Source organism: Podarcis pityusensis (assembly GCF_964106645.2).
Source record: "Podarcis pityusensis genome assembly, chromosome: 17".
Classification (NCBI taxonomy): domain Eukaryota; kingdom Metazoa; phylum Chordata; class Lepidosauria; order Squamata; family Lacertidae; genus Podarcis; species Podarcis pityusensis.
Window position 1 is genome coordinate 39,368,859 of NC_138042.1, and position 15,910 is coordinate 39,384,768.

Below are 15,910 nucleotides of genomic sequence, written 5' to 3' on the forward strand. Positions count from 1 at the left end.
AAGGATTTGGTTGCCCCAATGGTTGCTTCCTGCAATGGTTCAATAAGAGGGTCTCCCCATCCTCTGGGCTCCTGGACGAGTCTTAACAATGTAGAAGAGTCTGGCACCAGATCCTAGTAAAGAGCAATCAGAGAATTGTGGAGTTGGGAGGGACTACCAGAGTCATCTATTCCAGCCCCCTGCAATGCAGGAATCTTTTGCTTAGCTTGGTGCTTGAACCCAGAACCCTGAAATTAAAAGAGTCTCATACTCTACCAAATAGAACTGTGTTAACATTGGTTGTTGTTTTTTTAATAAAATACTTTATTAAAAAACACAAAGAAACATTAACTTAAAACATATAATAATTTCGGTTTGTCTAAGAATGTGTTGCATCCTTACTCCTATGCAACAAATGGAGTCAGAAGTCAGTGAAGCCCCATAAAGCTACGCACAGGAGGACACACCAAATTTCACATTCAGGCTGCCCTTCACCACAGCAACCTCCTGCCCCCTTGAAATATACCCCATCCTAGATGCCTTTGTTCTCCCCATGACTCTCCTGTTAGGAGGCAAGCTCTACAGTGGAATACATACATAAGCAAGGCAATAGAAAGTAAGCCTGCCAGTTGTCCACAGCGAACCGTTTCTCTTTACAGCAGGGACCAAAACCCCCAGGGCTCTTTGACTATGTTGCTTCTGTGCTTCCGTGAGCAGGGGCGAGGAGCTGACCCTGAACTTCCAAGGGCACAGCTGTCCTCCTGCCTGCCTTCAGGAGATGGCAAGTTGCCAGCGGCAAACTCAAAAGGGAAGGAGGGAACCATCAATGTCTTCAGCAAGAGTTGGAGGCCCATTGCAGGGTGTCAGTGCCAGGGGAGTCCTCCCTTTGAGACTAACCACTGATGCACCGCTCCACTTCCTGGAGAAAATTCCCCGGTGCTTTTCTTTCATTTTACGTGGCTTCCGTACAAGCCCTCTGCCTTCCTGGCCAACTGGCAAGCTGGAGTTGGGCCACAGGGGAAGTAGAGCAGAACGCTTTCCTCTGCACTGAATTGCACAACCAGCACACTGGAGCCTGGCCAGGCAGGGGCACTGGGGAAGAGTGTTTGCCAGCCGAGCCGCCCTCCGTACGCATACGTTTCTGCATTGTTCCTTCTGCATGTAAAACTCTTGCATCTGTCCAACTGCATCTTTGAGTGGTCCCTTGCCCACTGATGTCTTTTAAGGCGTCTGATGAGAGGCCCAGCACAGTTGAAGACATCCTTCAGTTACCGAGGCTCGCAAACAAAAGATTACAGACAGGCCACTAGCTTCCAAGCCTTTCCCACGGCATCATCGTACCGTGGAACGGGGAAATGTGATCATCGTGATCAAGGCTTCACATTCCTAAAGGCACATGCCAACAACAGCCAATTCTCAGGGAGGGGGAAGCATCACATTTTGGTTGCCAAATGAATGATCAGTTCATAGGTGACCATGACGATCGCCGCGTTGGGGATCTGGCGGGTCAGATGAGTCAGGAGCCCACGGTAAAGAGCGCCAGGGCCCTCTTCCCGGACCACAAGCTGCAGAGTTTGGAGAAGGGAGCGGTAACGCGAGCCCTCTTCTCTCAGCCGCGTCCGGATGACCTCTGCAGGGAGCAGGAAGGAAAGAGAAAAGAGATTAGTTATCCAGTCCTCTGGAGAAAGCTCCTCCAGTTCTGGCCAGACAGGTTTGGGGGGGGGGGAGAGCCTGGAACACAGAGCAGCTCACCGTGTGGGTAGGCAATACACGAGGCACATGTTTTGGAAACGGCGGCTGCTGCCATCAGCCCCAGGAAGTCCTGGCTGCTTGGGGAAAAGATAGGAGTCGGAGTCAGGAACGACCGATGCTCTCTGATTCGCTGCTTCAGTGCCTCGTAGATTACAAAATGGATGATGGTTTCAGAGACGCCAGCGTACGAGGCAGTGATCCCGCGGTAAAAGCCTCGCAAGCCCTCCGTGTGATAAATGCGCATGGCGCATTGGAAGCCGCTGGTGCGTCGCTCGTCTTTGGCCCTGCAGAGAACAGAAAACGCAGTCGGGAACTGCTGAGCTCTTCTCATTTAATGCACTAAACTGCATTATAAATGAAATGTTGTGCCATGGCAACTTGAATTCCGAGAAACTGAATTCCGCAACCTGTACAAATCGCAGAAATCAAGAGACACTGTGCATGTTTGTTGTTTCTTATTCTGCATGCTTGATTTGGCTTCTAGTCAGGGAGGGGGCAGGAGGATTATTGCCCCACCTTCTAACCATGTGAAATCTGACCCAGAACTCGTTTGGCTACTGAGATGCACCCGGCATTGGGCATGCTTTTGCATATTCATTTGCAACTTCAAAGAGGTTAAGGGGGGGAGGAGAGACTCGGGTTCTTAGGCAGCAGAATTCTGCGCTCCGTGCCAAATTCTGAGCTTCGGTGGAATTGCAGCATACACCCAAATGTCCTCCTGCCGTTATGTGCAAGTGGCATGTCTTGCCTACCAGTCTTCCATTATGTCCAGAATCAAATTCTGCCAGTCCCGGTGGCTCAAAACAATGTTATGAACTGGTACACAGCCAGGATTTCCTTACCTGGCTTCCAGCTGCATTCTGGTCTTCACCAGCCAGATGGGGTTTGTCAAAGTGGAAGAAGTGACTCCTGCAGGAAGGAGAAGTTAAAGGTACCAAGGTGAAACTTGTGCTTTGCGGAAGACATTTGCAATTTGCAGGGACCTGTTCTGAGGTTCTCTGGCGTCTAATCCAAAGTTTTCATATCCAGCAGATCTCAATGGGATGAAATTACAAGCTTAACTGTTACATAGATTTCAGTGGCGGCTGTGCAAGAGCTTAACTCAGACTGTGAGTTCCACCCATGGATTTTCGCTTTCGCTCTGCCTTCCCCTTTGTCACTCGCCACCTCTGCCTGACCTCATTTCTTAGCACTTAAAGCAGAAAGAAGGAGGCAACGGGCTGCTTCAAACCTGAAAGGTCCCCTTCACAAATGCAAGGAAGAAAATGCATTCACCCATACAGTGGTAGCTCGGTTTTCGAACGTAATCCATTCTGGAAGACCGTTCGAGTGCCGAAACGTTCGAAAACCAAAAACTCAGTATGGAAGTCTCAAAATGGAAAACTCAATATAGAAGTTGCGTTTCCGGTTTGACTTCTGAGGCGCGTTCAAAAACCGAAGCATTTACTTCTGGGTTTACAGCGTTCGAAAACCGAAATGTTTGTCAATGGAGACGTTCCAAAACCGAGGTGCCACTGTATTAGGAGGCATATATGAAGATGGTACGCATCCCTGCTTTGCCACATATATACAACCCGCTGCCAGCTGCAGCTTCTCAACACCTGTAACCCCAGAATTTGAAGGTGTGCGGTTATGCCACTCATCTGAACTCCAGCTGAAGTCGCTGCAGCACACTGGGCAGAGAAGGGTGCAGCAGTCATTGGCAAGGTTGGCACACTGCAAATGCGCCAGCAGTGTGGGATCTACCATGCCAACCATGCTACTGCCATGCTCCTCTCCCTCCAGCTGTGCTGCAGTGACATAACCAGGAGGTCAGGTAAGCAGTGCTGCTCTGTAACGCTGTCTGCTTTTGCGTAGCAGACATGCACAAGTGTGTATCTAGGAGTCTTCCTTTACTCCTTGCCGCAGTAAATCATATTATTTTTTTTAAAACACATTCTCTTGACCTTTCTTCAAAGCTCGGAACACAACAGGTGAAATGACCCGAGGATACCCAAACAGATGTACATTTTACCTGCACAGGCTGCCGAAAGCATGTGAACCTTCTTAGACTCCGGCGCGAACACCGTGTTGAGTTTCTCCTTGGCGCCCGAATATGCAGCAAAATAAATGGCTCTGGAAAAGGGGAGGGAAAGGAATTGAGTCCTTTTAAGCTACTTAACCCACAGACGCAACGACAAGCAATCTGCTCTAGATTCGCCCTGGTAAGCCTGCGCTCTTGCCAGATTCAGGGGGTTTAAAGGCTGAAAGCAGCTCTCGATTCCTTCCCATGTGGATGTGACGTCTGTGGTGGCCAGAAATGCTCATTTGCATGCTTACTGTCTCTCCTCCAGATTCTGCTCTGTACGAACAATGATCTGCTGTTTACAGGAAAAGCATTGAAAAGGCTCAGAGGCCGTTTGAGCCATTGTATAATATAAAATAAACTTTGTATAATATAAAAAAAACCCTGTTGTTTGGTCACCCACCAGCAGACTGCACAAGGTCATGGGTCTCAGACGTGTCCCCCTTCAGCCCATATCGTGATATCGGTTTCATAGTTTTTGACCTGGCAATATATCATGAATCAGGGTGGGTGGGTGTGCTATGCAAAAATCACAATGCCGGAAAACCATGAAGCCAGCCAATGCCTCTATATAGCTCCATCCTTATTTCAGACATCGCGATATATCATGATGTTTAGCTGGTGCTCTATCACGATGTTGAAAACCAGGTATCACCCAACCCTAGCAGGAGATTTCTGGACCCTTTTGAGGGTTGATTTCAACGAGAATCCCTGTGAAAGTTCCGCTTGGGGAACCAGGAACAGGAGCCCTGCCCTTGTAAACACGATTTTACCTGGAAGGTGCAACTCCGACTAGATTGGGCCCCAGGCCTCGGAAGAGGGAGCGGATTCCTTCTTTCTCTAGGATGGTTCTGTGAAAGGAGAAAACGAACGAGCAGGTCAGTTTCCGCCCTCTGTCTCGGGGGGCAGGAAAAGCAAACGGAGGTACAAAACAAGGGAATCCCACCCATGGGAACCTCACAAGGATCCTCCACAGCTATTCCTGTCTTGGCCGCTCACCTCAAGAGCTGAAGAGCACCTATGGAGGGCAGTCCAGGGCGGATCAGTGCTCCGTTCACCCCTTGCATCTGCACTGCAGGAAGGCACAGCGGCCTCACGGCCAGCGAGGAAGACTGCAGGCGGGTCTTCACCACCTCCAAAGGGCAGGTCAAGATGGCTCCAGCCGTGCCACCAAATCTGGGAAGAGGGAAGAGGAAATGCAGTGTCAGGGCAAGGTTCAGAGGCAGTGTTCAAAATTAGCCAGGCGCCTTTTGCACCCGATAATTGGCCACTAGCAACTAAGTGAAGATGCCTAGGAATTCGAGAAAAGGGCAACAGAGATTTTAAGAAAGACTGGGAACCATTTATGTTATACCTACAGAAACAAGGTAAAGATATGGACTCACTAGCAGGTTTTGACTAAACATTTACAATTAAAAAAACAACAACAACAACAGGAATTATAATGATGATGTGAAAAGGAGAAGAGTATAATAATAATTAATTTAAAGATCTGAAAATTAGCTAAAGATACCCCTGACCGTTAGGTCCAGTCGCGGACGACTCTGGGGTTGCGCACTCATCTTGCTCTATAAGCCAAGGGAGCCGGCGTTTGTCCGCAGACAGCTTCTGGGTCATGTGGCCAGCATGACTAAGCCGCTTCTGGTGAACCAGAGCAGCGCACGGAAACGCCGTTTACCTTCCCGCCGGAGTGGTACCTATTTATCTACTTGCACTTTGACGTGCTTTCGAACTGCTAGGTTGGCAGGAGCAGGGACCGAGCAATGGGAGCTCACCCCGTCTCGGGGATTCGAACTGTCGACCTTCCGATCGGCAACCCCTAGGCTCTGTGGTTTAGACCACAGCACCACCCGCGTCCCTATCTTAAAATTAAGATACATCAAAACAAGCAGGAGAAGTTAATATGTATAAAAAAAACCAGAAGAGGAAATTGAGGGAAGTTGTGGAGGGGGAAATTTTGCAACTGTAATTTTGTTGTTGTTATTTGCTATGATATTTTGATGTTTAAAATGTAAAACTTGGATCTCAAGTGTTTTCACACACTTAATCCTGTAGAATTCTGACCGTTTTAATCATTTATCTGCACAATCAGAATGAATTTCAGGAACCAAATTGCTTTTTCTGTGCAGCCTGAGCAGGAGTAACGAACGACGTTATAGTTAATTGTTGCAGCTTGTCTTCAATTTACCCCATGTGGACTCTCCCCGGATTCAGTGACTTCTTTTCTTTAAGCTCTCAACATTCTTAACCTAGCTCAAGGTTGTCATCTGAACTAGCCAGGTGTTTAACCAAGAATCAATCACAGTCAGTCCATCACTGGAAATATAAGGCTTTAGAGCAATCTTGCCCAAACGTTTCAACTACAACCCTGTCCTTTGGCACCCAGCTTATGCACCCAGTTTCTAACAGTTCGGAGGCTATCCTCAAGACAGTTATTTAGAGGCAAAAACCAAACAAACCACCCCTTGCCTACATGAGGAGGTCATTCCTCAGTGCTTCAAAGGCTCTTCGCAGCAGGAGTGCCCCCAAAGTCTCATGAGAAGGGGCTCCATTTGTCTATTTATTAAGATTTTCTTAACCTGCCCTTCCCCAGAAGGTCACAGGGCAACTGACATCAGTGGCAGTATAAGCAAATTACGATTCAGGCACGCAGTCCAAATTCTAAATGCTATCCACAAGAATCACCAAAACTGTCTGAAATTTCGTTATCAGTGTGGAGAATCTGTGCCTCTCTAGTTAATGTACATTTTAAACTAGACCAGGAGACTGGGAGACAAAAAGGGGGGACAATGTATGACCAGATAAAAACTGAAAAGACCTCAGATAGGAATACGGGGAATCTAGATATGTTCAAATTGGGTTTGAAACGCTGCCTCTTTTGAAAGTCTTGCACTCTCGAAGGCGGCCTTTGCTCTTTGAGTCACTGCCTTCAAGCTGTTAGAGGCTTTGTGGGATATTCTGGGAAGTTCTGTTTCTTTACGGGGGGACATCTCATATGTAGAAAATGTAAAAAGAAATATCGGAGTGGAAGATAGATCTCATTATTAGAATGAAATTAAACTGTAGATTTTGAGCAAACGGTTCTGATGTCCAACTAAGAGGACGGCAAGGACTATGAGGATGTGGTGGTGTTTGCTAAAGCCCCGAGGAAAGCAAAAAATCTTCGGGGGGGGGGGGTGGTCCATCATCCTAGCTCTGACTTGCATCAAAATGGGCTGTATATTCACAGCCTAGTATAAATGCTTATAGTATTCTCTCAGTGCAGGAATCGAACATATATGGTTGTAGAGTATAATTCTGTAATGAGGATCCAGAGGGGGCGGAGAGAAGTTTTCCAATCGATTTGCACGTTTGGGGAACGATTTGAGATTTTCCATTTCAAAGATAGGAGAGAGTTGGGACAGATCAGGAATTATTATTATTATTATTATTATTATTATTATTATTATTATTAGATGCTCTATACCTGGGTGTTTCACAACACAAAATCACAATATAAAATCACAAAATGTATAATAAACTGGAAACAAGAACAACCCAATAACCCCCCACCTCCCCGCTGGCTAGGTTCAATTCTAATCCTTCTAACCTCCTTTGGGTAGGTTTGCGGGTATGGCAGAAGGAGATAGGCTCTGCCCATGTATGCCCACCTGGTGGAAACTCCAGCTCACGTGGCCCTTAAATGTAAAATGTAGGATGGTTTCTGCCAACAATTTCTAGACCATCTATGTATTCCAACATGGAAACCAGAGACAGAGGTTATATGCTTCTTATTACAGGGGAGAGACCAGGAGCTTACCAAGACAGTAGCTAAGTTCCTCTATTTTATTTTTTTGTCGCCAAAGTATGCTACAGGATCCTGCCCTTGCTGGAGACCCCCAGAGATGGAATAGATCGCTTGCCTCTTCTTTCCTTTGGCAAATGACTGTACTGTTGAAATGGCGACGAGATCGCACTGGCCTATTTATTCTGAATGTTTGTAAGTGATGCCAATAAAGGTTTGATGATGATGAATAACCTCCTCACGCCCCCACAACACATTTAAAAAGGGCGTTGGATGTCAATAGGAATAGGCATCCTTTTTCCTCTTGAAGGCTGCATTCTATCGGGGGTTAATCCATATTGGGGAGCAGTGGGGCTGCTGTGCTAGCTATGTGCACAGCCAGAACCACATAAACCGGCTCTGGATTAATGAATCCGGAATCAAGACAGCTCGGCTTCCATTTCCACCGCAGCCACCTGAGCTGAGAACTCCCAGCGTGAGGCTGGATTGCTTAGAAGCAATCTCTACTACATTGGACGAGGTGACTTTCCAACATACAGAAGGATCTGTTCCTTTTGCCGGGCTCCAAAGATCACCCAGTGCCCGTTGGCTGTGGCAACATGGGGAAGCCTCGCAGCAGAACAAAGCCTGTTGGGCAATGCCAGAATGCAAAGATGTGACGTTTGGGCCACCTCCTCCCCTGTGGACTTTGGAGCCCTGCTCACAGCAGGCCGGAGCCAAGACGTCAGTGTGCTAATCATTGGCAAATCCAAAGGGTGTCTGTGTGACGCACTGCCAGCGCGCGGGGAGGAGAGGGGGAGCTGGAGGCGGAGGCGGGAGCTGCCCCAATTTGGCAGGGACGTGCTTTGCACTTTACGCAACCGGCCCCCTTGCTAGGACAGCCCTTAACTGACAGCAGCAGCCTGTGGTTTTGGTTTGACATTAGCTGAGTGAGCGAATCCTGGCAAGGTGAGAGGTTCTCGATTTACCGCTCCACATTCACGAAGGGTATTCGCCTTGACGAAGTTTGCACTGGCAAGTGATGCAACAGAGCAGCTGCGGGTGTGTTCAAAGCCATTGCACACATTTTCAACCCTGAACACAGGCTCCACAGGGACCCCTTGGAACAATCTAGTTCTCCCACCAGGGTGCTTTTAACCTGGTGGCCACACCTCACTCTTCACATGGTCAGAGGCTTGCTTTAAAATGTCATTGCCGGGAAGAGTTTTTGAAGCACTGTGGAATGACCTCTTCGTGTAGGCAAGGGCTGTTGTTGTTTGTCTCTGAAGTCCTGAGCTTCCGAACAGTTAGAAACTGGGAGTCAGTGGCTGAGATGAGATCACTAACCAGTAGCTGGATACCTTGAAACATCTGCCTATACATTCATGTTCTCACTAGCTGGCGCCTGGCCTGCATCACTTCAGGCAGCAAGCCGGCAGAGCTGACACGACTGGATGCTCTTCCATACAAAAGCAACAAGCCCTCTGCGCCAATGATTAGATTATCGGGATGACACATTTTCCCTGATGTGCTTGCTTTCTGCTTGCGGGGATAGCATTATTTTATTTTAAAGCAAGGAGAGCTCAACCTTGTGAACTCCCTACCTGCATCTGAGCACAACCTGTCCAGAAACAGGTTTACTATTTCGCTTGATTTTTGTGAGAACCAGGACTAGGGCGTGTCCACAACGCCAGAAAGAGGGTCTCCTAACTCCATCACCCCTTCCCCTCCCCCCTTTCTTTCATTTGCAAACCACCTGGAAACTCTGCCGAATATATAAATCTTTTAACTATAAGTACAGCGTGTACACCACTTACAATTCTTGCAAATAAATAAACGATAGCACAGCGTCGAAACGGTTGCCTCCAAAAGCAGAAAATAACTAAGTACATTTTTTAAATGCACCATGGAAACTGTTTCCAATGGATACAGCAATTCCTGCACCAAGGCTGGCAGAAAGAAACCAATTATTTCTCCTTCCGTTCAGAGGGCTTGTTTGCCGAGAGAAGATGAAACATCTTTAGATGGCCTTTCCTGGCCCAACCCTGAGCCTCCCGTTCTTCTGCCGTCGCAGAATATAGACAGATGATGATGAGAGAGACCTGGCCACGAACCAAAGACCTAACCAACTGTGTCTGTCTTCTGCTCAGCTTGCAGAGATGCTTCTTGCAAGCAAAGCCCCTTTGCCGTCTCAAGGGATGTGCGCCTGCGCAGCTTGAGTTAGCAAAAGGGTAGCAGGCCAGAGAGGCTGGGTGTGAACAGCTGTTGGGCAGTTGGAAGGCTAGGCCAGGAATAACCTTCTAGAGTTGTTCTGAGGACGCCTTAGGAAGGAGGACAACCGGGTTTTCAGAGTAAGCAGCGCAGCTGGTAGAGAAAAAGGAGTAGCCGAAACCCACTTGCTCCTGCTGCCCCTATTTGCCAGGCAGAACCCATTTTCTTGTACCCGGCCCCGGTAAGATGTTCTTCCCATTCTGCTTCAGAGGGATACTTTGGATATAGCCATTTAGAAGGTTGTGATAGTGTGCAGGGTCTCTGGAGACGAAGGCCCCGTGCTTTTCCTGAAGATATAACCAGGCGGGAGTCGGCAGATTTCAACAGAAGTTCTCCTACATTGGAAGAACGTCAGCTATGGCACTACCTTGGCAGGCAAAGCTGGCAAAATTACCAAGGGTGGGGTTGTGGTTGGATGGCACACAGGGTTTGAAATTAGCCAGGCGCATTTCAACCACTTGCCTGGGTGCCAGGATGGGTGCCAGAAGTGCCAACTTGGCCCCATGACCATGGGTGCCATGCAGCGTGCATGGCCCTGGCACGGAATTTTGTGGGTGCCCGGCCCCTTCAAGGGGGAATTTTGTGGGTGCTCGGGCACCCAGGGAGTTAGCACCTATGGTACCTGACATTTCCAACATTTGGGGATCATTGGATCTGGACCATTTTCACACACAAATACTCCATCCTGTAGAATTCTATCGCTTATATTTCATCTGCACAATCGGAATGAATTTCTGGAACCAAATTCCTTTTTTCTGTGAAGCCTGAGCGGTCACCTTTAACAAAAAGAAGTCGGAATGGGCCAATATATATACATACGGACTGTCGTTGGATCAAGTTACTTTTCTTCTTTTAAGTTCTCAAAGCTCTTAACCTTAGCTCAAGGTTGTCATCTGGACCAGCCAGATGAATCAATCACAGTCAGTCCATCCTTTGAAAAATAAGACTTTAGAGCCGTCTTGCCCCAAAATGGCAACCGGACTTTCTGTTTTGGCAACTGCAACCTTGGTTTAAGGGGGCCATTTGGCACCTAGCATATACCGTATTTTTTGCTCTATAAGACTCACTTTTTCCCTCCTAAAAAGTAAGGGGAAATGTGTGTGCGTCTTATGGAGCGAATGCAAGCTGCGCAGCTATCCCAGAAGCCAGAACAGCAAGAGGGATTGCTGCTTTCACTGCGCAGCGATCCCTCTTGCTGTTCTGGCTTCTGAGATTCAGAATATTTTTTTTCTTGTTTTCCTCCTCCAAAAACTAGGTGCGTCTTCACCTTTGGTGGACGTGCCCAAGGATTAAGGCTTTCTGGGAGATGATTTATAATGAAATGAAAAAGGTATTTAAATATACCTTTCTAAAGAAACCAGAGGCCTTTCTCCTGGGCATGGTCAGCCAAATGGTGCCAAAGAAGGACAGAACTTTCTTTATGTATGCCACAACAGCAGCAAGAATACTTATTGCAAAGTATTGGAAGACACAAGATCTACCCACTCTGGAAGAATGGCAGATGAAGGTGATGGACTACATGGAATTGGCGGAAATGACTGGCAGAATCCGAGACCAGGGAGAAGAGTCGGTGGAAGAAGATTGGGAGAAATTTAAAGACTATTTACAGAAATATTGCAAAATTAATGAATGTTAGAATGATGTCAGAATGAAGTTAAGTGGTTTAAGCAACAATGTTATAAAGGTGTATGTAAAAATGGATTGTTAACAGGTGAGAATCCAAAGTTATAATATATTATGTTAAAGGATTAAGATAAAAACAAAGAGGGAAAGAAATTGCTGAATTAACTAACTGAATTGGAATACAAAAAAGGGAGGTGTGAGGAGGTCAGGGAAACAAGGAAATGAATGTAAGGTATGGAAAGATTGATTTATTTTTTTAAGTGTTTTTTTATCTTTTTTCTGTATTTTGTATTTTTTCTTTTATTTTTACTTTTGTCTTTTTTTTCCTTTTTTTAAATTCATGTAATTCTTTTCTTTGAAACTTTAATAAATATCATTTAAAAAACAAACAAAAACTAGGTGCGTCTTGTGGTCTGGTGCGTCTTATAGAGCGAAAAATACGGTATATTTGAGTTTCTAACACTGTGCCAGGGGGTGGGTTTCAAGGGATCCCTCCTCCTCCTCCTCTTTTCCAGCCTTTGCAGCAGGGCAGAGGAAAAGATGAAAGATTGTAATTTATCGTTCAATATTAAATTGCCTCCCCTTACCAGCAACAGTGACTAACCAGCTCTTTTTCCTTTAAAATAAAAGCAGCTGCATTAAGCATGTTTTTAAAGAACTTAATGTGCAGTTTGACCTTGAATGTAGTCCACCTGCTGGGGGAAAAACAGCAACCCAGCACTACACATTCCCAGGTGTGAACACTACAGATTTAAGACATGCCCTCTTGAATACCCTTTTCAGAGGTAGATCCCACTGCCTGAGTGTATTCATAAGAGCACGGCCTCAGAGGAACAGCACAGTCAAACTCTCATAAACACAAAGGGAACGGCAAGATATTACACGTTTCAGTTAATACAGTTGTGTCCACTTAAGGGGAAGAACAGATGAAGGCAAGAACCCCAGAGCTTCCCCAGGGATGAGTCCTCAACAACAGCAGCACCACATCAACATACTAAAATCCTGCGCTCAGATCCAAGTTCTGTACAGTCATACCTCGGGTTACAGACGCTTCAGGTTGCGTTTTTTTCGGGTTGCGGACTGCCGAAACCCGGAAGTACCGGAACGGGTTACTTCCAGGTTTTGGCGGTCGCGCATGCGCAGAAGCGCTAAATCGCGCTTTGCGCATGTGCAGAAGCACCAAATCGCAACCTGCGTGTGCGCAGACGCGGGTTGCGAATGTGCATCCCTCACAGATCACGCTCGCAACCTGAGCGTCCACTGTACTCAGAAAGCTGAATTCTGCGACTTACATAGGCATTTAAACACTCATCTCAACCGTGGGAGAAGTTGAGTCGAACCTGCCGGGTCCATCTCCTCCATCCCATCACCAGGCCAAGCTCAGCAGACCTCTGGGACTGCCAGCCTCAGTGAAGGATGGGTGCTGGATAATGTGAACAATTTTATGGGTACGGTAATAGATAAACCCCGTTATTAATGCAGTTGTTGGCATATTTCTGTCTTGAGAGACAATGGAGTGCGCCTCCAGGGTGAAGCCAATCAGCAGCACCGAAGTGACCTCCCTGGGTGCAAGCCTGGGCAGTGTGCTCCTCGCTGACGGGAAGGAAGAGTAGTAATATGTTTGGCACCAGCTTGGCTGGAGGAGTTGCCAGAGGGAGGTGTACAAGGCACCATTCCATCGTCTCAGGAACTCCACTCCAATGTTACCCCCGTTAACTTTGCTCCCTCCCTCTGATCCTGCTCGCTTAGGCTCCTTGTGTTAGTGCACACTCAGTTTATTTTTAAGAAGCTTGCACAGAGGAGCCAATTGCTGCTTTGCAGGTCCTCAAAGAGCGCAACTCATGTGGATTTTTTTGCTTGTTGTTTTTTAATTAGCCTGTACTGCATTTTAAAATATCACTTTTTAGTAAAGGATATGCACTGACAGGTGGCTCTGTAAATCATCAATTACATGACTTTAAAACTTTCTGGGGTTTTTTGCAGAAATGCAAAGTGCTTCCTGGCAAGCATGCATAGGACTGTTTATTCAGGCAGGTCACTTCTTCCATCAGCCTCAGGTTCTCATCAGCATTACAACAGTAGTAATACTGGTAGCTGTTGTAAAGATGACTGGGAATCATACAGGTCACACTAAATGGGTGGTAAGTTTCCCCACGTGGATAGGCTTGCAGATCATTTCATGCAGTCCTCGCACAACTGGAGTGTGTGGAATTCATGGTGCAGTGGCTCATGTGCCAGGAAGAGAAGGTGACCACAAATGGGCCCAAGATAGCAACCGACAGTGAACCAAGAAAAGAAGCTAAGGCATCCGGCACCTCTGACATTTTCTGTTCCTTCTGGCACACAATCCTGACACATTCCTCCTACCCCATTCCTCCCACAAGAAGGAGCGCTGCTACACCGACACATGTGAGCCGGCCTCACTCCTTTAGAATCTGGGCACTCGGCTGTCTTTTTGCTGGAAACACAGCTGGACAACTCAGTTGGCTGCAGCGCAGACAAGGCCGAGGTTGCAGGTTCGATCCCCGTAAGGGTCAGCTGCATATTCCTGCACTGCAGGGCGTGGGGACTGGATGATCCTCAGGATCCCTCCCAACTTTATGATTCTAGGAGATCAACATGGCTGGCAGCTGCCATTCCGGCGCATTCCCAACCCTGCAACTCGAAATCTCTTCAACTACAATTATTATTATTGCAAACTTCTCTTTTCCAAAACAGAAAGGATAAAACATTTCAAACTATAAAAGCAAACTATTTTCAGAACTTTATGGCAACAAGGAACTTGTAGAAAACGGTGCCCCTCCAAGGTCAGTCGTGCGCCTCTCTAAGGTCGGCGTCCTAGGCTTGGATAGACTTGCCCATGGGCACGCGGCGGATCCGGCCCTGCCGTTCCCCTTGGCAGCAAGTCCCGGGGAACCGATTACGAGCAGACGCGCCTGGGACGCGCACCAGCTCCCTCGGGGCTACTCACCCGCCGGCCGCGAGGTGCAGCGCGGTGCTCCGACGGGGCATCCTTCCTCTGTGCCGCGCAACGCCGCAGCCGCGCCTTCTCTTCCGTGCGCGCCGTCGAGAACCCGGCACGGCTCCCTCGCCGATCTTTGCGCGCAGGCGATCCCGTGAGCGCTCCGAGGCGGGTGCCGCGTGCTTTGCGCCCTCCGGCTTCCGGCTGAGTCCCGAGCAGCTCCGCCCTCGTCGCGCCCGGCCACCCGAACCCCCACTCCGCCCTCTCGCCGCCGCTTGCCCCGCCTCCGATCTCAGCCGAATTGCTCCGGTTTCCCGAAGTCCTGGCTGGGTGTGAGACGCCCAGAGCTTGGCTGGCTTCGGAGAAGTGCCAGCGGGGTCGCAGGTCTACGTGAAATGCCGCCCTCTCTGGCGCAACTCCGCAAACTAAGTTGCATTATTCACTTTTTTGGTGCACCGCCCGGGAATCTTTTGCTGACGGCGGGCAGGGAAGAAATGTACGTAGCCAGCAAATCATTAGCTCTGCCTTTTTTTTCTTTTTAAAACACAGTGGTTTTGTACCCTAGCCAGACCTTCCACGTGTCCCCGTTTTTCAGAAGTCTTGCCCGTTTCTGATTTGATCCCGGAAAGTCCCCACTTTAACTTAGGACGTCCTCTGCAAGCAGGAGGCGCTGCTGGTCTCCTCACGTCCTGTTCCTGATGCAGATCTTACTCAGCCCTTTCCCCAGGGGAGTGAAGCTCCTTTTTGTGGTTCTAAGATTCTTGAAAAGCATCTTAAAAAGCAGAGACATCACCTTGCCGACAAAGGTCCGTATAGTTAAAGCTATGGTTTTCCCAGTAGTGATGTGTGGAAGTGAAAGCTGGACCATAAAGAAGGCTGATCGCCGAAGAATTGATGCTTTTGAATTCTGGTGCTGGAGGAGACTCTTGAGAGTCCCATGGACTGCCAGAAGATCAAACCGATCCATTCTGAAGGAAATCAGCCCTGAGTGCTGACTGGAAGGACAGATCCTGAAGCTGAGGCTCCAAGACTTTGGCCACCTCATGAGAAGAGAAGACTCCCTGGAAAAGATCCTGATGTTGGGAAAGATGGAGGGTGCAAAGAGAAGGGGATGACAGAGGACGAGATGGTGGGACAGTGTTCTCGAAGCTACGAACATGAGTTTGACCAAACTGCGGGAGGCAGTGGAAGACAGGAGTGCCTGGCGTGCTCTGGTCCAGGGGGTCATGAAGAGGCGGACACGACTCAACAACAACACAAGATGTTTTGGGCTACTGTACATTATGGTGCTGGGATGGCTCTGAGCCCAGCCACTGAAGTGTGCATAAGTGTCACATATTCAAGTGAAACTGCTCCTGCAGATGCAGAGGAATCTATTTGTTTCAGAAATACACTGTGGAGCAAGAGAAGTTGACTTAGGTTAACTATTATTTTGGAATCTTTATTTTTTTTTAAAAAAAGAAACACCCTGCCCTCTAGTGGCCGCTGGTCACAT

At 47.9% G+C, this 15,910-nt stretch overlaps 1 protein-coding gene across 1 annotated transcript; it reads right to left on the reverse strand.

Annotated features, from left to right (window-relative positions):
* Positions 1-279: 279 nt before the first annotated feature.
* LOC308466440 (solute carrier family 25 member 36-A-like) lies at positions 280-14,628 on the reverse strand. Its single transcript, XM_080987228.1, has 7 exons — positions 14,425-14,628; positions 4,796-4,972; positions 4,570-4,647; positions 3,746-3,846; positions 2,574-2,640; positions 1,732-2,015; positions 280-1,609 (listed from the first exon to the last, which is right to left on the reverse strand). The coding sequence occupies exons 1-7, from the start codon at positions 14,463-14,465 to the stop codon at positions 1,413-1,415; spliced, it is 945 nt and encodes a 314-aa protein (XP_080843354.1). The 5' UTR covers positions 14,466-14,628; the 3' UTR covers positions 280-1,412.
* Positions 14,629-15,910: the final 1,282 nt, after the last annotated feature.